The sequence below is a fragment of the Cetorhinus maximus genome, chromosome 15 (assembly GCF_964194155.1).
Source record: "Cetorhinus maximus chromosome 15, sCetMax3.hap1.1, whole genome shotgun sequence".
NCBI classification, from domain to species: Eukaryota; Metazoa; Chordata; class Chondrichthyes; order Lamniformes; family Cetorhinidae; genus Cetorhinus; species Cetorhinus maximus.
In genome coordinates, this window is record NC_135893.1 from 86,038,664 (window position 1) to 86,060,766 (window position 22,103).

Here is a 22,103-nt window from a genome sequence, read left to right on the forward strand (position 1 = left end):
TCCAGGGAGGGAAAACTAACCAGACTTTTCACTTAAGGCCATTTTCCAGTGATCCCTACTGGAGTGTCTGCATATAATATATTTATCCTTTGCTCATCTCCTTTCCCTCCCATCACACCTCACTGTCTAAGTTCACAAACAAAGATATAACTGTATGGGTGAGCCATGGAGAAGCTAATAGCATCTTTTGAAGCAGGAGATAAGGAAGCAAAACAGGAGAAATACTAACAGGAATATTTCCTTAGGTATTCCCCTTATATTTCTGCAGCATACAAACCACTATTTCGTCCAAGAAATTATTAGAAAAATTGTTGTCCCGATAACCCTGCTAGATTAATCCAACCATAGACTAACGTCCTAACTGAAGCTTAATATAAAGGCTTGCAGCATGAATATAATGCAATGATCGCTTCTCTAATAACTAAGACCTATCTTACAGGTATGAAGTCCTGCAGTTCTGTTGGCTAGCCCCAGAAAAGAGACCAACTGCTGAAGAGATCCACAGGCTGCTAACTTACCTCCGCATGCAAAGTCAAAAGGAATGTGAAGATGACTTTGAAATAAGATGGAATGCACTGAAGTCCAGCAATAGCAATCGGCAAGCAATGGCAAATAATTCATCTTTTCCAATCCTGGAACATTTTGTTGCTGAGCAGCTGAACCAGGAAATGGATGATATCCTCACAGTTACTGAAACAAGTAAAGGACTAAATTTTGAGTATGTATGGGAAACTGCTAAGCTTGACCATTTTGAAGACCATGTGCAGGGAACTGATGGGGCAAAGGTAAACTATCAGAGCATCTTCTACCCCACAGGTGCTTTTGAGAAAAGCAGTTTCTCAGTAGTTCACACTCATTCAGACAATAAACTCGCTAGAAAGGAGGCTGATGGAAGTCCACTTGCTGTATCGGGGATTGTTCCTGTATTCAATGCCCATTATCCTTCAGTTGGAAGTGAATATTATATACAGCTGGAGGAACAAGATGAAACTAACTTGGATGCTGATGAAAATTCAGATTATCCCAACGAAGGAGTCCCTCAGGCCAAGGACCCTGAGTCCTTTCTTATCCTCAGAGACTCAGGGGACGAGTTGAGTACAGATGTAGATTTCTTCCCATGCTACAATCAAAACTTGCAAAAGTCTGAAGTAACTGAAGTGATGCTTGGTTCCTATGCCTCTAGCTCTACTGAAAGTCCTCGCCACAACAATATCTTTTATGACCATCGGTTAGGCGAGGTGCCTTTTAACAAAGGATTTTTAAACACAGATGCGATCATAATGCTTGACCTCCCTGAACTTAGTGAGACTAAAAGGAAAAGTGCATCTGGTCTAGTTTCAAGTAAAGAAACTCCCATGGAGTCCTTAATTCATCAACCTTCACCACTTGATGTAAGCACTTCTAGCCCCTTTTTGAGAGACAGAACAGATACAGTTTACGCAGAAAGCATCAATAATCATGACAGTTTGGGATTACTCCAATCTGAGCAATTAGCTTCTAATTATCTTTTTCTTAAAGAAAATAAACTTCTACATGACTCCTCACCCAAAGGTGATGTCAGAAATGAGGTGAAAGTTGAACACGCTATGAATAATTTGGCCACTTTATCGGATGTTAGTGTTGCCTCTGCATCGCACATCACTGCTGACAGTGCAATGGACATGGGGATAACCAATCAAATTAAGCAATTATACGGTTCTCAACAGCATGGAACCGCAGGCAGTCTTACTAAAGAAGTTAGTTCACAGAGTGGACCTTTGCAGCCTCTGATAGAAAATAAACGGGCGCTCGGCATTTTCTTAGAAGAGGGTAAAGCCACTTGTGAAGAACAGCAAGTTAACCAGGAGTTGGATGAAGGATGTATAATATATGATAGCTCAGGGTTAGGGTGTGACACTACTGATGGCTGCATTTCCAAATGCGATATCACTTTGCCTCAAGAACACTGCCAAAAGACTGCTCAGTGCAGTGAAAGTGCTGCTGCTAGCACGTGCAATAATGCCAAAAAGCACCTAGTTACAGGAGACGTAACCCCTAGAATGGCGGAAGAAAATTCAGCTGATGTCACCATACCAGAGTCGACAAAGCACTCGGAAGCATCAGATGACCCTGTTGCTCTGACTCATAGTCTTTGTGCCCTCACTCTGAATGAAGACAACTTAAAACAGCTTGTGCAAGACGTCAACAAAATGCCAGCTGTGCATTCGCTGCCTGAGCCCACGTTGAAAACATTAGAAGCTGGCCCCCATTCTGAAGCTCTGAGTCTTTATGAAAGCGTAGAATTATTAACTTCAGTTCATTGTGTTCGCTCTCCAACAGAGATTCGAAAAACACTAGACACTGTTCATCTATCTGAAGTCTCCAGTGGATCCAAAAATATTGAACTGTTAGCCTCCATTCCTTCAGGACACACATCAGTAGGGGCTTTGAAAACACTGGAGACTAGTGTACCTGACGTACCTGAACCCTCAATCAATGGTTTTGCAAATACTGAATCTATGGTTTCCGTGCCTTCCTCAGATTTATCAAATCACATTAGCCCTGTGGAAGAAGATAGTGCATCTTTCTTGCACCTTAATTCGGAACAGTCTTCAGAAACACCAGATTCTTTGGACTCACTAGAGATGCATGGGGTGTTGGGGGCTTTAGAAACACAAAGTACAGTTTCTCAGAAGTTAAAGCCACCTCAGAAACAACCTGACAGTGGCTATGAAACTGAAAATCTGGAATCACCAGAATGGACATCGCAGTGCTACAATGCAAGCACGTCTCCCACCTCGGCTGCCCTGGATGTTCCCAGTGATGAGTTTCCTAAGGCTTGCCCCTCAAATCCACTCATTGTCGTATCCAAGGAGGATGCTATTCCAGCTTTGGATATCATTGATGGGGACACTCCCAAAGAGACCTCAAACACATTAACTAATGGTCACCAGAATTCCCATAGAGACTCTGCTTATTTCTCAGATAATGATTCTGAACCAGATAAAAAAGCTGACTGTGAGAATGCTGGGAGGAGTAATGAAGAAAGTGATCTTAAAAATGCTACTGGTTGTGAAATTAATCAGGTTGTTGCTGACCATGGTGACAAAGTTGCAACACCATTTGATATCCATGATGCATTGTTAAGTACTGCATCAGAGAAAAGCTTGAATATCAAGAATAAGGAATCGTTACTTTTTTGCTCAGACCATGAAGGAGAATTTTCAAATAACTTTAAAACCAGAAGTTATGATAGAATTAATAGAGTAACCAATGATATAAGTTCTGACCAGTGTTTGGATGACTTGGGTGCAATTGCCGCTGATGGGTCAATATCCATGCCAGAGGTTTTGTTTAACCCCACAGACTTGAGCACTCAGTTTTCCGAAAATATGAAGGATGACTTTGGAATAATTGTTGAGAAGGATATAAAGAAGCCATTGTCAAAGGGTAATGAAGGAACTAGACTAAAGGAACCCGATGTTGAAGGACGCTACCTTGGCAGGCTAGATACATCTGAATTCTTTGACCTATCTGAGGAACAAGATGGCATGGAGGCTGATGAAGAGGATGAAAACAGTGATGATTCAGAGGATGACTACAGAGGTTATTCTATTAATAGCCCCAGTTCAGAGAGTGAAGATGACGCAGCACATCCAGTGCCAATAGTTGTGACTGAGAATGATGATGGAAAAGCTCTCAAAAGTTTGTTGAAAGACTCAGGACCCAGAGCCACTGATCCTTTAAAAGCAGACCTGAGAAAGAGACGAGTGAAGATGGTGTCATTTTTTGATGATGTCACAGTTTTTCTGTTTGACCAGGTAAACAATTATTAAATGAGCCTTTACCTCTTTTTTTTTCCCTGACCAATGATGTATGATAATTCTTGAACTTTGCTGTAAATGATAATTCCCATTAATGATAGCTAGTGTCATCCTTTTTTAAAAAAAATACAAGTGCACTGCACTTAAGACAATTTTTTAAAAAAAAGGAAAATATAAATTATTTTTACGATTGATTGACTGCTTGGAAGAGATTTCTGACTTGGAAAGGTCCCATCAGATTGGAAAATAGCAAATGTAGCTCCTCTATTCAAGACAGGAGGGAGACAAAAAGTAGGAAACTACAGGCTAGTTAGCTTAACATCTGTCATAGGGGAAATGCTGGAATTTATAATTCACGTGGTTATAGTGGAACACACAAAATCTCAATGCAATCGGGCAGAATCAGCATGGTTTTATGAAAGAGAAATCGTGTTTGACTAATTTATTAGCGTTATTTGAGGAAGTAATTAGCAATATGGATAAAGGGGAACTTGTGGATGTGGTGTACTTAGATTTCCAGAAGGCATTTGACAAGGTGTCACATCAAAGAGTACTATACAAAATAAAAGCTTGTAGTGTAAGGGGTAACACATTAGTATGGATAGAGGATTGGTTAGCTAACAGAAAACAGAGGGTAGGCATAAATGGGTCATTTTCGGGTTGGCAAGATTTAATGCATGGAGTACCACATAGCTGGGGCTTCAACTATTTACAATCTATATTAATGACTTGGATGACGAGACCAAATGTATGGCTGTTAAATTTGCTAATGACACAAAGGTAGGTGGAAAGTAAGTTATGAAGAGGACATGTGGAGCCTGAAATGCGATATAGATAGGTTAAGTGAGTGGGAACAATTTGGCAGATGGAGTACAATGTGGGAAAGTGTGAACTTGTCCACTTTGGCAGGAAGAATAGAAAAACAGCATATTATTTAAATGGAGAGAGATTGCAGAACTCTGCCGTACAGAGGGATCTGGGTGTGCTACTACATGAATCAGGAAAAACTAGTATGCAGGTACAGCAAGTGATTAGGAAGGAAAATTGAATGTTGTCATTCATTGCAAGGGGGGGTGGAATATAAAAGCGTGGATGTTTTGATGCAATTGTGTAGGGTATTTGTGAGACCACATCTAGAGTACTGTGTACAGTTTTGTCCTTATTTAAGAAAGGACATAATTGCATTAGAAGCAGTTCAGAGAAGGTTCACTTGACTGATTCCTGGGATGAGAGGGCTATCCTATGAGGAAAGGTTGGACAGGTGGGGCCTGTATTCATTGCAGTTTAGAAGGATGAGAGGCAACCTTATTGAAACATATAAGATCCTGAGGGGACTTGACAGGGTGGATGCTGAAAGGATGTTTCCCCTTCTGGAAGAGACTAGAACTAGGGGACACAGTTTAAAAATAAGGGGTCTCCTATTGAAGACTGGGATGAGGAGAAATTTTTTCTCTGAGGCTTGAGTCTGTGGAACTTTCTTCCCCAAAGAGCAGTGGAGGCAGGGTCATTGAATAATTTTAAGGCTGAGTGAGTTAGATTCTTGATTGACAAGTGGGTCAAAGTTATGGGGCTAGGAAGGACAATGGAGTTGAGGCCCCAATCAGATCAGCCATGATCTTATTGAATGGTGGAGCAGGCTCGAGGGTCTAAAAGGCCCACTTCTGCTCCTAATTTGTATGTTCATATACTATATAACTGAAGCTGCAGAATTTATATGCATATCACAATTGGAACTGAGCTACTCTGCCTTATACTTGGGAAAAAAAAGATTATTTTGTAACTAAGGGACTGCTTTGCTGAATGAAATGTAGTCAAGATGATCATTATATCTTGTGTACTTGATGTTGAGATGGTGCATGGTTCCTATGCCTCCCAAATAACATACTTTCAAAAAGTTATTGGCCAATTAATCACAGTCTCGGTTCCCTTTCATTGATTACATACAAAATCGAGATAGATATTGTTCATAATTTAGGTAAATGTATTCCAACTCTCCCTTCCATCCTCCAGAGAATCAACAAATGAAAATTCTTTAGATTAATGCAGCACAGCCTCAATCCCTGTAATCTCAGTTTGACAACCCTTTGAGATCTCTGTAATTCTCCAATCCTGGTAATTTGTGCATCCTGATTTTAATCGCTCCACTATTGATAGCTGTGCCTTCAGATATATAGGCCCTGAGTTCTGGAAGTCCCTCCCTAAACCTCTCCAACTCCCTTCCCCTCTCTCCTTTTAAGATACTCCTTAAAACCTACCTCTCTGACCAAACTTTTGGTTACCTGTCCTAATACCACTTTAGGTGGCTTGAAGTTAGATTTTGTTTGATAATGCTTCTATGCAGCACCTTTCAGACATTTTACTACATTAAAGGTGCTATATAAATGCTAGTTGCACAGGTGACTACCACTTCTTCTTGGTTAAATACCCACATTCTGGTGTATATAAGAAACTGTGTCACACAAGCCTATCATGCAAACTGTTATGCCCAGTACATTACAAATTTTAAAGCTGTACTTTTTAAAATGGACACAGCAGTATTCAAGATAGCTGACAACAAATTATGTGACTTCAGCAATATCAGCTCCAAACGACCTGAAACTCAATCAAATACCTTATTAAATATGAACAATCCCATTCACTTGTGAAATTCAAAGTCCTTTTGTTAAGGATGAACTGTAAACAGCCAGGACTGTAACACCAGCCAATTCACCTTCCTGCCTTACTATGGAGAATAGAGACGTCGAAACTCCATCTGTGTTGGATGAATATGAAGTGAGACTCATTGACTAGAGTGTGATAATAAATAATCACCTTTATTTTCAAATTCACAAAAGCTTGCTGCTGGAAATTACTTAAATTGGGGCAAATCAATCTGAGGGTAAGAACACACACACTAGCCTCACACACACAAAAGCACTTTGATCATGGACAACAATAAAACACACAAACTCTGTCTTTGACAAAACAGTAGAATTAGTTATAATATATGCTGTCGTTTTGTGAACAATTTAGTTAGTGCCATCCAGTGTTGGCAGTGAGAATGTAAAGAATATCTTCCAGGTGCTGCTTGCTGAAAAATAAATTGGTTAGACTTTTATAATGGAACAAAAATTTTTTTTCAAGAATCTGCATATAGAATTTTTACAATGTTCTAAGGAAAATGCAAGGCAAAATAATACTTTCTGCTCTTGCAAAAGACAATTTTGGTTGTTACATTGTGATAACTATGAGCCATGATGTGCTGTATGTGACATACTTACCATAATTTAGATAATTAACTGACTAAAGTGATGAAGATTATAATATGGAAGACCCTAGATGATTATCAAAGAAAGGTTAAATTGTATTGGTAATGAATTGCAACTGTTGTGAAAACAATGTTTTACAATGGGCCACTGTAATTTGCCATTGCAATAAGCCAGGCTGATGTTTCTGGGTAGTGTCAAGATAGCTTTATGGAGCTATCTGTTTACCATGTTTGCATTGATGGCTTAGCTCTTGACTTTTTAGGAGACCCCTACCAAAGAACTGGGAGAACATTCAGCAGCGGAAAACAGTCAAGTTTCTGACGGTGGCAGCCCCATTGCACCAACTGGCTCCCATTTTTCAAACAGGTTCTCAAACTCTGAGAGCTCCACTGATGAAGAAGGTAAGAATACCTCGATTTTGGTGTAGTTGAATTCTTACAATGCACTGACGAGATGCAACCACACTACAATGTCTACACAGAACATGCAGATTGGCATTCCAAAATGATTTAACTGTGCATATCTTGTTTCTGTGATCATTACATTTTCTAAACAAAATCATTATTTAAATTGTAGATGGTGTATATTAGTCTTCAGATTTTTGTGGCCCTGCGTAAATTTTGATGCAAGTTTTTAAATGCACTTTTTGTTTTTAAATCTTCTATCTTGCTTTTAGGCTGGTTTGCACTGCTTAGCCTTCACTCTTCTATAATAAAGTTACCAGTGCTGCTAGCACACACCTTCCAAGCCAGTCTTATTTTACTTGTATTTAACTCATCAGCAGTCAACTATTTATCTGTTCATTTCATGCAGCAAGCTGAACTTTAGATTGTTCAATTTAACCATCTGAACCATTTATACCTCTTTGTAATAAAAGAAAAGTCTTGCATTTACACAGCACCATAGCATCTCCTGAAGATATGCTAAAGTGCTTCATATTGTTTTTCTTTATGACTAAGCATGCTGTGTAGGCAAAATGGCTGCCAATTTGCAATCCGTAAGCTGCCAAAAATGCAAATGTGATGCCTAACCAGTTGTCTGGACTAGGTGGTGTAGGTTGAGAGAGGAACTTGGCCAGGACACTGAGAGAACTCTCTGCTCCTTTTGGAAAAGTGTCAAGAAGCGTTTAGTGTTCATCAGCGTGGGCAGGCCAGGGCCTTGGTTTAGTACTTTGTTCAAAAGATGGGTAATGATTTTCAACCTTTAAACAGTATTTTTGCTAACATCTATTCAACTGAGCAATGTCTGATGTGACAATGTAATATTTCTCTCTGTACCCATCTTTAATCTATTTTGCCTTGCCCACTATATAATACTCTGATTAGATGTGTACACACAAAACTTGTGAGATATAAATAGGCCAATATCAATCTGTCTGCTCAACTCCATATTGAGGTGTGTGTAAACACAGCATATTAAGGCTACTTAGGCAGAAGACCCAGGATTTTGTATGAGATATTCTTGCAAGTTATACTACCATTTACTGAAAGTCATTTTTCCACTCAGAAGTAGCTGATTTAAAAATCACAACTTCCTTGTCCTCTCCATCATCCTCCCTGGACCTTGTATGGCTTATTTTTCTTTTCCAATTGGCTTCCCTTTCTCTTACCTTTGCTCTTCCACCATCAGCCCTCTCCCTTTGTTATCCCTTGGAGACACTGAAATCGAATAGACATAAACAAGCTTTATTCCAGTGTACAATACTGATAAAATGTCTTGGATTAAGATATTGGCCCAGAACTTCCATGGGGTAGCAATCACCGTTGGATTGCCACTTCGCTCCTTTTTACTTGGGTAGGTTGGGAGCTGAGCATTCCTCACCCAGACTTCTGACCCGGGCCTGGTAGGAAAAGTGCAGTGTACCTGGTTCAGGAGACCTTCTAGTGCAGGGCTGCATAGTCAGGGGAAATTTTTTTTAAAATTCATTCATGAGATGTGAACTTCGCTGGCTGGGCCAGCATTCATTGCCCATCCCTAGTTGCCATTAAGAAGGTGGTGGTGAGCTGCTGCCTTGAACCGCTGCAACCCATGTGGTGTAGGTACATCCACAGTGCTTTTAGGAAGGGAATTCCAGGACTTTGAACCAGCGACAGTGAAGGGACGGTGATATATTTCCAAGTCAGGATGGCGAGTGACTTGGAGGGGAACTTCCAGGTGATGGTGTTCCCATCTGTCTGCTGCCCTTGTCCTTCTAGATGGTAGTGGTCATGTGTTTGGAAGATGCTGTTGAGAAGCCTTGGTGAATTCCTGCAGTGCATCTTGTAGATGGTACACACTGCTGCTACTGTGCATCGGTGGTGGAGGGAGTGAATGTTTGTGGACATGGTGCCAGTCAAGCATGCTGCTTTGTCCTGGATGGTGTCAAGCTTCTTGAGTGTTGTGGGAGCTGCACTCATCCAGGCAAGTGGGGAGTATTCCATCACACTCCTGACTTGTGCCTTGTAGATGGTGGACAGGCTTTGGGGAGTCAGGAGGTGGGTTACGAGTAACAGGATTCCTAGCCTCTGACCTGTTCTTGTGGCCACAGTATTTATATGGCTGGTCCAGTTCAATTTCTGGTCAATGGCAACCCCCAGGAGGTTGATAGCGGTGGATTCAATGATGGTACTGCCATTAAACATCAAGGGATGATGCTTGGATTCTCCTCTGTTGGAGATGGTCATTGCCTGACATTTGTGTGGCGCCAATGTTACTTGCCACTTGTCAGCATATGCCTGGATATTGTCCAAGTCTTGCTGCATTTGGACATGGACTGCTTCAGTACCTGAGGAGTTGTGAACGGTGCTGAACATCATGCAACCATCAGCGAACATCCCCATTTCTGACCTTATGATGGAAGGGAGGTCATTGATGAAGCAGCTAAAGATGGTTGGGCTGAGGACACTAGCCTGAGGGACTCTGCAGTGATGTCCTAGAGATGACTGACCTCCAACAACCACAACCATCTTCCTTTGTGCTAGGTATGACTCCAACCAGTGGAGAGTGTCCCCCTGATTCCCATTGACTTCAGTTTTGCTAGGATGACAGATTTCCTTCCCTAAAGGATATTAGTGAGCCATAAACTGGTAAGCTTAAAGGTCTCAGCTACTTTGAGAAGCCAAGGAGAAGGTAAGTGGATGAAAGATTAGAGTCCCAGCAGACCGATTGTGTCAGCCTGTTCCTGCCCCACGGAACTCATTTCTTGCTATCTTGACTCCATTCTCTCTCCCCTTGTCCAGTCCCTTCCCACCTACATCCATGATTCCTCTGACACCCTACATCATATCAACAATTTCCAGTTCCCTGGCCCCAACCGCCTCCTCTTCACCATGGACGTCCAGTCCCTCTACACCTACATCCCCCACTGGGATGGTCTGATGGCTCTCCGCTTCTTCCTCGAACATAGGCCCGAACATCCTCATCCACCACTACTCTCCTCCGTCTGGCTGAACTTGTTCTCACACTGAACAATTTCTCCTTAAACTCCTCTCACTTCCTCCAAATAAAAGGTGTGGCTATGGGTACCCGCATGGGCCCCAGTTATGCCTGTCTCTTTATGGGGTATGTGGAACATTCCTTGTTCCGGTCCTACTCCGGCCCCCTCCCACAACTCTTTCTCCGGTACATCGATGATTGCTTCGGTGCTGCTTCGTCTGGACCTGGAAAAATTTATTAATTTTGCTTCTAATTTCCACCTCTCCATCATTTTCACATGGTCCATCTTTGGCACTTCCCTTCCCTTCCTTGACCTCTCTGTCTCAATTTCTGGTGATAGACTGTCCACCAATATTCATTACAAGCCTACCGACTCCCATAGCTACCTCGACTACAACTCCTCACACCCCACTTCCTGTAAGGACTCCATCCCATTCTCTCAGTTCCTTCGCCTCCGTCGCATCTGTTCTGATGATGCACATCTTCTGGGGCACGACTCCCCCCCTCCCCCGGAACAGAAGCCTTGGGCCATTGTTTTCTTAGGGAATGCATCATATAATTAGTGCATCATAAACCTAGTGCTTAAATTATTTATTTCATGAATCTATAATTTTTTATCTCTTGGATTATACTGGAATTACAGTATCCCTTTCAACGCTAAAAATTCACCGCAACTTTGAAAAATTACAGCCAGAACAAACATTGAGATCTTTGTAATTGGATTGACCTGTAGATTGGCTGATTTTTGACACGAAGCTGCATTTTTAATGGTTGAACCTTGCTGGCTCACAGGTAAACTGGCGAATGTGTATCTTACGATTAAAATATGAAAGAGTGCAGTTTATGCTAGTTCTGACTTGTCCTTCCACTTTCGCTGCTCTGTTGGCATCCACTCTCCTTGACCTGAGGTTCTACTTGTTCTCCACAGTTCTTCTTTCAGTTCCAGAACATCAGAAGTGGCCTGAAATGGATTGATGGTAACACGGACCTGTAGGCCTAAAATCAGAGCGGGGTGGGCGCAGAACTGTGGTCATTCTTCCACCAACATTAGTCTCCCATGATGCACTGGTTTTTAGCAGCTGGAGTTTGCCACCCATCCTTTGTAGAATTTCTCCCAATTACATTTCTTCTGAATTATTGAACTTTGGCCAGATAGTGATTTTTTTTCACCATTTTGAATGTGTAACGTCCTGCTCGATGAAGGACACTTGAGAGGCATGAGGCTGTATCCAGTAGCAATTGGGACAACCAAAACTCAGTTCTACAACTGATAGAAAAGAATGACTTGCATTTATACTGCACCTTTCACAAGCTTAGGAAATCCCAAAGCGCTTTACAGCCAATTAAATACTTTAATTGGAAGTGCAGTCACTATTAAGTAGGAAACACGGTAGCCAATTTGCTCAGACAAGTTTCTGCAAACAGGAGACTTTAACATCATTTAGATTAGGTAAAAATTCAAGCCCAGAGGTTATGGGATAGCGTGCTGATCCATTGTACCACCCACTCATGTTAATTTTATGTTAATTGTGTTTAACTGTATGCAGGTGGGCAGATGAAAACTGGTTGTTGGGATTAGAAGGTGTAAACTTGTAATGCGTGACACTGTAGATAAATATAGATATGTGTAAAGATTGGCTCCAGTTCTACCCTTTGCCTACTGGCATTCTGGAATAAAACAACTCCTATAGAATTTCACTTACAGGGAAGGATATTCCAATTTCATTTTCTCCTTGATTTTTGAAAAAAATCTACTGAAGAAAATATTGACCTAATCTTAGCCATGGTTTCATTTTGAAAATATACTTGGTGTAATATAAATGCAGCACACTGCTTTCCTCTTTCAGGCGGTGGTTTTGAATGGGAAGATGATTTCTCCGTGTCCTCTTCCGAGCCATCATTTAACACTCAAACGTCAAATCGCCTTGCTTCCTTAAAACAGTCTCCTCCCTCCTCGAGGTACTTTTCCCCTCCACCATCCTCCAGGGCCTTGGGGCAAAAGTGGACAGATACATCATCGTCATATTCTCGTTTTTCTATCTCTCCGTCCAGCATTGCCAGTTTCTCTCTTACTCATCTCACTGATTCAGATATCGAACAAGGAGGTAAGCCTTATTTTCAGCTATTGTGGTATTGGCTATTGCTATGTGTTTTTTTGGAAATCAGAGCTCAAGTGTAACTAAGCTTCCAGTTGAATTAGTATCATAGGGACAAGAAAAGGTTATCTGGGTCCTTGAGTCTGGTCTTTCCACCTTGTGTATGATCTGTCCTATTGTAGATTCCACCCCTTCAGAAAAGAATTGAACAAATGGATATGTATTTTGGAGTGGCCATGTGGGTAGGTATAATTGGAAAGGATCTGAGTGGAACATCATGATTTCTATGCTGCTAGCATTGTGAAAATCGACAGAGACCTGAATAATGAGATGTAAATATTCGTGGTATCGAATTCTTGCACTCCCCACTGCACCCCCAGCCCCCACCTCCTTCCCCTCCTAAAAGTCTTTTTTGCCAACTCTAAGGCTTCTGTAAGGAGCATCGGCCAGTGTTTTCCTCCTGCATCATTTAGGTAGGCTAACCAGGGACATTATTAACAGAATCATGGAAACTCAGCCTGTGCTCACCATGCTGACCTAGGAGAATGGAAGAAAGAAATCTGATTTAATTGCAACAATCTGCACCCCAGCAATCCTGGTGCTAAGTGAACTCTGGTACAATTCTGTCAGAGATGATGCAACCCTGAAGCTGGTTTGTCTGGCGTACGTATTTGCAGAATAGATGAGCCTGTTAAATTAATCCCATTTTATTCCAATTACCTTTGTGCCTTTCCTGTCGAAGGCCTTTGTTCATTTTCACTATTATTAAGCAGTCATACTAATGTAGGCACATCAAAAATTAGTTGTCAGTTTAATTTTTCTATACTTTTCTCTCTCTGTCTCGTGAGTCTTTTGCTTGTGCATGACCTTATGTTTTCTTGAGTGTAAAAGCACAATAGCTAATGCATTAAAACGTCTGATCTGTTTCACTTCCAGAAATACTATATGAGTCAGTTTTAAATGGCATTAGCAAACAGTTATTATGGATCAGGGGGCACACAGGAAGCACATCTGTTGCTGGACTGAGCATAACAGCAGGTTTCAGCTCCTCAGGTTAATACATCATTGTGAACTTTCAGTTAAAAGATGTTGAATTGATGTTGAAACAGCAGGTGCTTGATAGTGCAGTCCATGAACTGCACCTGTATTTGCCTTCAGTAACATAAAAGAAAGTGGCAGTCAGCTTCCCCCTTTATTACCATCTTAATCTTTGGCCCATTCAGGAGTAGATTCCATATGCATTGTACTGAGTTGACATTAATTGTGTAGAACACGTTGCGAGAGATGATAGTGATTCTAATTTGCCTTTCACGAACAGGATTTCTCAGATGGTGAGATTTCCTGCCCAGCCACTTGAAGAGTCGGCGGGGAATGCATCCCCGCCAATCATGGCAGCTGCCACAGCCATGTAACGCTCCGTGGAGTGTTAATGGCTGGAGACGGGACTTACTCCTCGCTCTGGCAGAAGTCCCTCATTAGGGAGCTGCTGGCCAATCTGATTGACTGGCAGCCCTATAGTCTCAGCAGCACCGTGGGCAGCAGTAGCCAGCACTGGGACACAAGCAGTCCCCAGATTCTAAATCCTGGAGTACAAGACCAGGTAAATGTGGGGGTGTGGGGGTGGTTCTGTGGTGGGCTTGAGGTAGTGGGGGTCTTGATGGAGAGGCTGGGAAAGGGAGGGGTGCGGGGAGAGGGTGTTAGGGAGGGAGCACAGGCAGGGGGCAGACCTTGGGTTGGGGGGCCCCGATGTGGAAATCAGACCCGAGTTCCGAGGGGGGTGATCTGCAGGTCATCCTCCCTACCCCTGAACTCCTCCCACCAGCCTCAAAATTTAGACCAGGCACGAAGTAGCCCTTGAGTGACCAATAATTGTCCACTTACGGCTTCAATGTGGGCGAGTTCACATGGGCCGCTCTAGGCCTCATCTGACCCCCGGAAAATTGGAGGTTGGTAGGTGGCAGGAAGACCACTCAGGGAATTTTACAGGCCTGGCCTGCTAAGCTGCTGGCAGGGGACCACTAAATTCAACCCTATGTGTTAATACAATTAAGTTATCAGAAATACAAAATGAAAACAAAGGAAAAATCCACAAGATAATATTTTACAATAAAGCGGCTAGTTGCGAGAATCTGGAATATAAAAATACAAAGGATGCTACATTTCCTTGGGGAAACATTAGGATTGGGAACACATCATTAAAACTGAATTCCAGGGAATGCCAAACTCTGATTTACATGATCTGGATTTGACATTTTTTTTTACAATGTAAAGAGTTTTTTTATATAGCATTTACTTTTGCGTGCATTATAATTGCCTAGGTGACCCGGTGTCACTTGCAAAGCAGAATTACAAAACAATCAACAGACACCTCCCTCAACAGTTCACCCCTGGGTGTGCTATTTAGCCTCCTTCCCCAAAGGGAGCAGCTAAATGGTGGTTTTAAAGAGACAGGCTAGGTAAAAAAAAATTGCTCCGGTTCAGCAGTGAAACAACGCACCTGTGCTCCAGACCACAGGCTGTTTATAAACAATGCTACAGGAGATCAGCTAGTGTTTTATAAATTTCATAATTCAGAAGTTAATCTTGACTGACGTGAATTAAAATTGCTGCTCAGTTTGTGGTGTTGATGACACCGAATGTCGAAGCAGGGTTAATGGAAGCTGCTGTAGCGGATGCTTGATTTCTGCTGGTGAAGGATTGGCTTTCTCAGGAAGTTTTGTGTTCTGTTAATTTACAAAGTTAAATCCTACATCCATCATTCTGAAGTCTGAGGCTTTAATTCCGGAGAATTGTGGATAGTTAGAGTCACCTGTAGGAAGTGAAGCAGATGCAGAACCTAAGATAAATGCATTCTCCTGGCCTTGATTCCTAGTCAGCTATGCTGTTTTAAATGGCAGATGTGCCTATATAAACAGGTTAAGTGTTCTGGCTGCAGCCACTGTGGCACTTAGTGAGAGTTGTTACATTTATTCTGGAGCTTTATTGAGACGCAAGTTTATGCTTTTTTAAATGTGTCTCCTTGCAGAATAGTCTAATAAATTACACATTGGCTGTTTCCAGGATCATGATGTACTTTTCTAGACAGTGCCCTACTATCTGAGACCAGGGGCTCTTCAGAAAGGCTCCTTGTAACTGTAGCATTCCACACATCCCACTGATATTTTCTAGAACTGCATTGTTTAGTGTGGTTGATCACTTTTGCAAGTTTAAAAGGATATTTTAATTTTGAAGTGGTTTTGCTCTTTGAGAATGGAAACCTCCATTTTTATGGCATCTAGGTGTTGGCACCAGACGCACTCAGTTCACTAACTCCATGCTTTCTGCCAGTTGTCGCCCCCAGTCACAAAGGCTCATGACTGCGCCAACCCTGAATTTGTTCAATCCTTACACAAACTTGTGCCCCTGACATCGCCAGTTTGTACTGATGGTGAGTGGTTCGTGCATGGACCCACAAACACTCAAATGGAGCCTGCCCAAGCGAATTTCCCAGCACTGCTTTTGCAAATGTGGAGGTGGGGAAGATTTTATCCATCAGTATGGAATGGATTTAAATCTTGGTCCCAGAGCAAACATGCTGTTTCTCGTGATCATTTATTTTTACATTTAGTTAAGTTGTAGCCCTGTTTAAAATTAATTTGATAAGTTTTGCCTTCTTATTTACTTCAAAGGTCTTAAAACTGAACATTTTGGTTTGCTTGTCAAACTCCTTTTGTGTAGTGACATATTATGTACTTCAGAAATTCGCAGTGACGATCTATCACAGCACATCTTCAGTATATTGGAGAGATTAGAGAATCTGGGATTGCTCTCTTTAGAACCGAGAGGATTAAGGGGAGCAAAAACAGAAAATGCTGGAAAAATTCAGCAGGTCCAACAGCATCTGTGGAGAGAAAAGCACAGTTAACATTTCAAGTCCGTATGCCTCTTCACAGAATCACACCGTGCAGAAGAAGCCCTTCGGCTCGTTGAGTCTGCACCGACACACGAGAAACACCTGACCTACCTACCTAATCCCATTTACCAGCACTTGGCCCATAGCCTTGAATATTGTGATGTGCCAAGTGCTCATCCAGGTATTTTTTAAAGGACGTGAGGCAACCTGCCTCCACCACCCTCCAAGGCAGTGCATTCCAGACGGTAAAAAAGTTTTTCCTCACATCCCCCCTAAACCTCCTGCTCCCCACCTTGAACTTATGTCACCTCGTGACTGACCCTTCAACTAAGGGGAACAGCTGCTTCCTATTCCCCCTGTCCATGCCCCTCATAATCTTGTACACCTCGATCAGGTCGCCCCTCAGTCTTCCCTGCTCCATCGAAAACAACCCAAGTCTATCCAACCTCTCTTCATAACTTAAATGTTTCATCCCAGGCAACATCCTGGTGAATCTCCTCTGCACCCCCTCCAGTGCAATCACATCCTTCCTATAATGTGGCAACCAGAACTGCACACAGTACTCCAGCTGTGGCCTCACCAAGGTTCTATACAACTTCAACATGACTTCCCTACTTTTGTAATCTATACCTCGATTGATAAAGGCAAGTGTCCCATATGCCTTTTTCACCACCCCACTAACATGCCCCTCCGCCTTCAGAGATCTATGGACACACATGCCAAGGTCCCTTCGTTCCTCAGAACTTCCTAGTGTCATGCTGTTCATTGAATACTTCCTTGTCAAATTACTCCTTCCAAAGTGTATCACCTCTCACTTTTCAGGGTTAAATTCCATCTGCCACTTATCTGCCCATTTGACCATCTCATCTATGTCTTCCTGTAGCCCAAGACACTCAACCTCTCTGTTAACCACCAGGCCAATCTTTGTGTCATCCGCAAACTTAGTAATCCTACCCCCCACATAGTCATCTATGTCGTTTATATAAATGACAAATAATAGGGGACCCAGCACAGATCCTTGTGGTACACCACTGGACACTGGCTTCCAGTCACTAAAGCATCCTTCTGTCATCATCCTCTGTCTCCTATAACTAAGCCAATTTTGAATCCACCTTATCAAATTACCCTGTATCCCATGTGCATTTGCCTTCTTTATAAGTCTCCCATGTGGGACCTTGTCAAAGGCTTTGCTGAAATCCATATAAAATACATTAACTGCACTAGCCTCATCTGCACACCTGGTCACCTCAAAAAAGTCAATCAAATTTGTTAGGCATGACCTCCCTCTGACAAAGCCATGTTGACTATCCCTGATCAAACCTTGCCTCCCCAAGTGGAGATAGATTCTCTCCTTCAGAATTTTCTGCAATAGTTTCCCTACCACTGATGTGAGACTCACTGGCCTACAGTTCCCTGGCTTACCTCTACAACCCTTCTTAAATAGCAGAACCACATTAGCTGTCCTCCAGTCCTCTGGCACCACCCCCATGGCCAGAAAGGAATTAGAAATTTGGGTCAGAGCCCCTGCGATCTCCTCCCTCAGCAGTCTGGGACACAAATCATCCGGACTTTGAGATTTGTCCACTTTTAAGCCTGCCAACACCTCCAATACCTTGTCACTCCCTATATCAATTTACTCAAGAACCTCGCAGTCTCTCTCCCCGAGTTCGATACCTTCATCTTCATTCTCTTGGGTGAAGACGGATCTGAAGCATTCGTTTAACACTCTACTGATGTCCTCTGGCTCCACCCATGGATTGTCCCCTTGGTCCCTAATGGGCCCTACTCTTTCCCTGGTTATTCTCTTCCCATTGATATACTTATAGATTATCTTGGGACTTTCCCTACTTTTACCAGCCGGAGCTTCCTCATATCCCCTTTTTGCTCTCCTAATTACCACCCTGCACTTTCTGTACTCCACTAATGTCTCCGTTGATTTGCTTCCCTAGTACCTGCTAAAAGCCTCTGTTTTCCTTCTCATCGTACCCTGAATATCTCTGGTCATCCATGGTTCTCTGGGCTTGTTACTCCTTCCTATCACCCTAGAGGGAACATGTTGAGCCTGTACCCTCCCCGTTTCCTTTTTGAACGCCCCCCACTGCTCCTCTGTAGATTTCCCCACAAGTAGCTGTTTCCAGTCTACCTTGGCCAGATCCTGCCTTATTTTACTAATCCACTCTCCCCCAATCCGAAACATTTTTTTGCAACTTGTCTATTTCTTTGTCCATAACAAGCTTAAATTGTACCATGTTGTGGTCGCTATCACTAAAATGCTCCCCCACCACCACCTCAGCCACCTGTCCGGTTTCATTCCCCAGAATTAGGTCCAGCACTGCGCCGTCCCTTGTTGGACCCTCTACATATTGACCTAAAAAGTTCTCCTGTACACATTTCATGAAATCTACTCCCAAGCCCTTAACACTATGTCTATCCTAATTAATGTTGGGAAAGTTGAAATCACCTAATATAATTACCCTATTATTGTATTTACACACCTCCGCAAATTGTGCATATATTTGCTCCTCAATTTCCCACTGACTATCTGAGGGTCTATAATAAACACCTAACAATGTGGCTGCCCCTTTTTTATTCCTAAGCTCTACCCACAAAGCTTCATTTGATGCCCCCTCCAAGATATCATCTCTCCTTACTGCAGTAACTGAACCCTTAACTGATAATGCAATGCCGCCTCCTCTTTTACCCCCTCCCCTGTCTTGCCTGAAGATTCTATATCCCGGAATGTTGAGCTGCCAATCCTGCCCCTCCTTCAACCACATCTCACTGTTGGCTACTATATCACAATTCCACGTGCCAATTCTCACCCTTAACTCATCCGTTTTACCTGTAATACTCCTGGCATTAGAGTAGAGGCCATCCAACCTTGCCTTACTCCCTTGAAATTTAATGCAGCTGTGCTCCCTCTGACTTGATTGTTTTACTGTATTACGATGTGTCCCTATTCTGCTCACATTCTGTGTCCCCTCCCCCTGCTGAATTAGTTTAAACTCCTCCCAACAGCACTAGCAAACTCGCCCACAAGGATGTTAGTCCCGCTCTGGTTCAGATGTAGACCATCCCACTTGTACAGGTCCCACCTTCCCCAGAAACGGTCCCAGTGATCCAGGAATCTAAAACCCTCCCTCCTGCACCAACTCTTAAACCACGTATTCATCTGCGCTATTCTCCTATTTCTGAGCTCGCTAGCATGTGGCAATGGGAGTAATCCAGAGATTACAACCTGAGAGGTATTGCTTTTTAGTCTACTGCCTAACTCCCTGAATTCTTGATTCAAGACCTCATCCCTCTTTCTACCTATGTCATTGGTACCAACATGTACCATGACCTCTGCCTTATCACCCTCCCCCTTTCAGGATGCCCTGCAGCCGTTCGGTGACATCCCGGACCCTGGCACCAGGGAGACAACACACCATCCTGGAGACACATTGACGGCCACAGTAGCACCTATCTGTTCCCCTGACTATAGAATCCCCTATTGCTATTGCTCTTCCTCCCCTCCTGTACAGACAGGCTGCTTGTGGTGCCAGAAGCTTGGCTCTGTCTGCACTCCCTGGAGGAATTCCAAAAAGGAATACCGTTTTGCAAGCAGGACCCCAGGGGACTCCTGAACTACCTGCCTGTTTCTCTTGGACTGCCTGGTGGTCACCCATTCCCTTCCTTCCTCAAGTCCCTTCAGCTGCAGTGTGACCACCTCTCTAAACGCACTATCCACAACGCTCTCAGACTCGTGGATGCTCCACAGTGTCCCTAGCCGCCGTTCCAGCTCTGAAACCCGAGCTTCCAGGAGCTGCAGTTGGACACACTTCCTGCACACGTGCTGGCCCCGGGCACTGGAAATGCTCCCGGCTTCCCACATGGAGCACGAGGGGCACACCACGGCTTTGAGCCCTCCTGCCATGACTTATCCCTTTAAATTAAACCTTTTAAATCAATTACTCTAGGGCCCTTCTTTCCTGATCCTTGTTACTACAGAACATACAAATCATAAACCACAAAAAGAGCTTAAACTATAAGTGATAAAAGTAGTAAATACTTAACCGACCTTACCCACTACTTACCAGTCATTCCTTTCCCTTGTAGCCTCTACTGCTGCAGCAGAGCAAGACCACTCTCTGAAGATTTAAGAAGTTGGATAGCTAAGAAAAAATTGCAAAGAGCACCTCTTCCCCTAATTCCCACTGTGCACCAAATTGCCAATACCCATACTCTGGCTGTGTCTCACTCAGGATGAGGTCTCTCCTTTGTTCATGCGCAAGCAAGACTCTGAAGAAGAGTTATACGGACTCGAAACATTAACTCTGTTTTTCTCTCCACAGATGCTGGTAGATCTGCTGAGTTTTTCCAGCATTTTCTGTTTTTGTTTCAGATTTCCAGCATCCGCAGTATTTTGCTTTTACCTAAGGCTAAGGGGAGATTTAATGGAAGTGACCAAAATTTTGAGGTGTTTTTATAGAGCTAATGGGGGGGGGAAACTGTTTCTTGCAGCAGAGTTGGTAACCAGAGGGCATAAGTTTAAGGAATTTGTCAAAAGAACCAGGTATGAAATAAGTTTTTTCTTTCCCCAAGTGTGTTATGATTTGGAATGCACCACTCGAAAGGGTGATGGAAGCAGATTCAGTAGTAACTTTTGAAAGGGAATTGAATAAATGCTTGATAAGAAAACATTTGCAGGGCTGTGTAGAAAGAGCCAGGGAGTGGGACTAACTGGATAGCTCTTTCAAAAGAGCCAGCATAGGCAGAGTGGGGTGAATAGCCTCTTCCTATGCTCTGCTTTTCATTACATCAGGGCCTTTCGGAGCAGGTGCTCATTTATTAGGGCTTACATGAGAGTCTGTACATTGGACAGTCATTGGCCAAATTTTTAGCTGTACAGCTTATACCAAATCCTTTTTGCATATCAAGGCTATGTGACATTGGCACAACAGTGTGAATAGAACACTTGCATGGATGTGAGTGTACCAGCTGTGTAGTATCTGCAGTAGGAAAACAGCCAGCGAAAAAAAATGACCTAGGAGCTCTGCATTTCCTCTCTGTCTCCTTCTTGACTTTTTTTAAATTAAAAATAAGCCAGAGTTATCTACCCATTTTTTTTAAAAGCAGAAAGGGTCATTTTCCACATCTACTCTGACTTGTATTGCTACCAGTTACATCAAGTTCATCTGATATCAAATTCTTGATGAGTCAAAATTTCTTCAGCCAGATGTCAACAAGGTCAAAGCCATAATTTTTTTTGTCTCTGGCAGCCACTTACTTTGAATCTAATTCTTGTCAATCCTCCCAGCTGCCACTCAGGCTGAAACATGCGATGTACAAACTATTGAGTCCCATTAGCACAGAGAATTTCATCATCTTGGGATTTGGTCCCCTTGCCCACATTAAGTGTGTCAGCAAGACCCACTCACCCACCCTGCATCATTGCCTACTTGCACCCAAAACACATTTAAGTTCTATTAAAGATTCTCTGTAAGCTCCTCTCTTTCCCTTCCCTCCACCCAGCCACCGGTGCATATTTTCACAGATGTATGTGGGTAGCACCCATGACTGGTGAAACATGCTATTAGGGATTTTTCATTGAGGAGCCTTGGTGGAGGGTCTAGATCCATAATGCATGATGTGTGGAGATGGATGATGA

General features: G+C 42.8%; 1 protein-coding gene across 2 annotated transcripts in view; it reads left to right on the plus strand.

The window, feature by feature from the left end:
* The window catches only part of lmtk2 (lemur tyrosine kinase 2), a 112,343-nt gene that overhangs the window by 83,290 nt on the left and 6,950 nt on the right, over positions 1-22,103 (plus strand). For both annotated transcript variants that reach the window (XM_078558866.1, XM_078558867.1), the window contains exons 11-13: positions 440-3,800; positions 7,314-7,452; positions 12,313-12,570. In XM_078558866.1, coding sequence (XP_078414992.1) covers positions 440-3,800; positions 7,314-7,452; positions 12,313-12,570 — 3,758 coding nt within the window. The remainder of the gene's footprint in view (positions 1-439; positions 3,801-7,313; positions 7,453-12,312; positions 12,571-22,103) is intronic.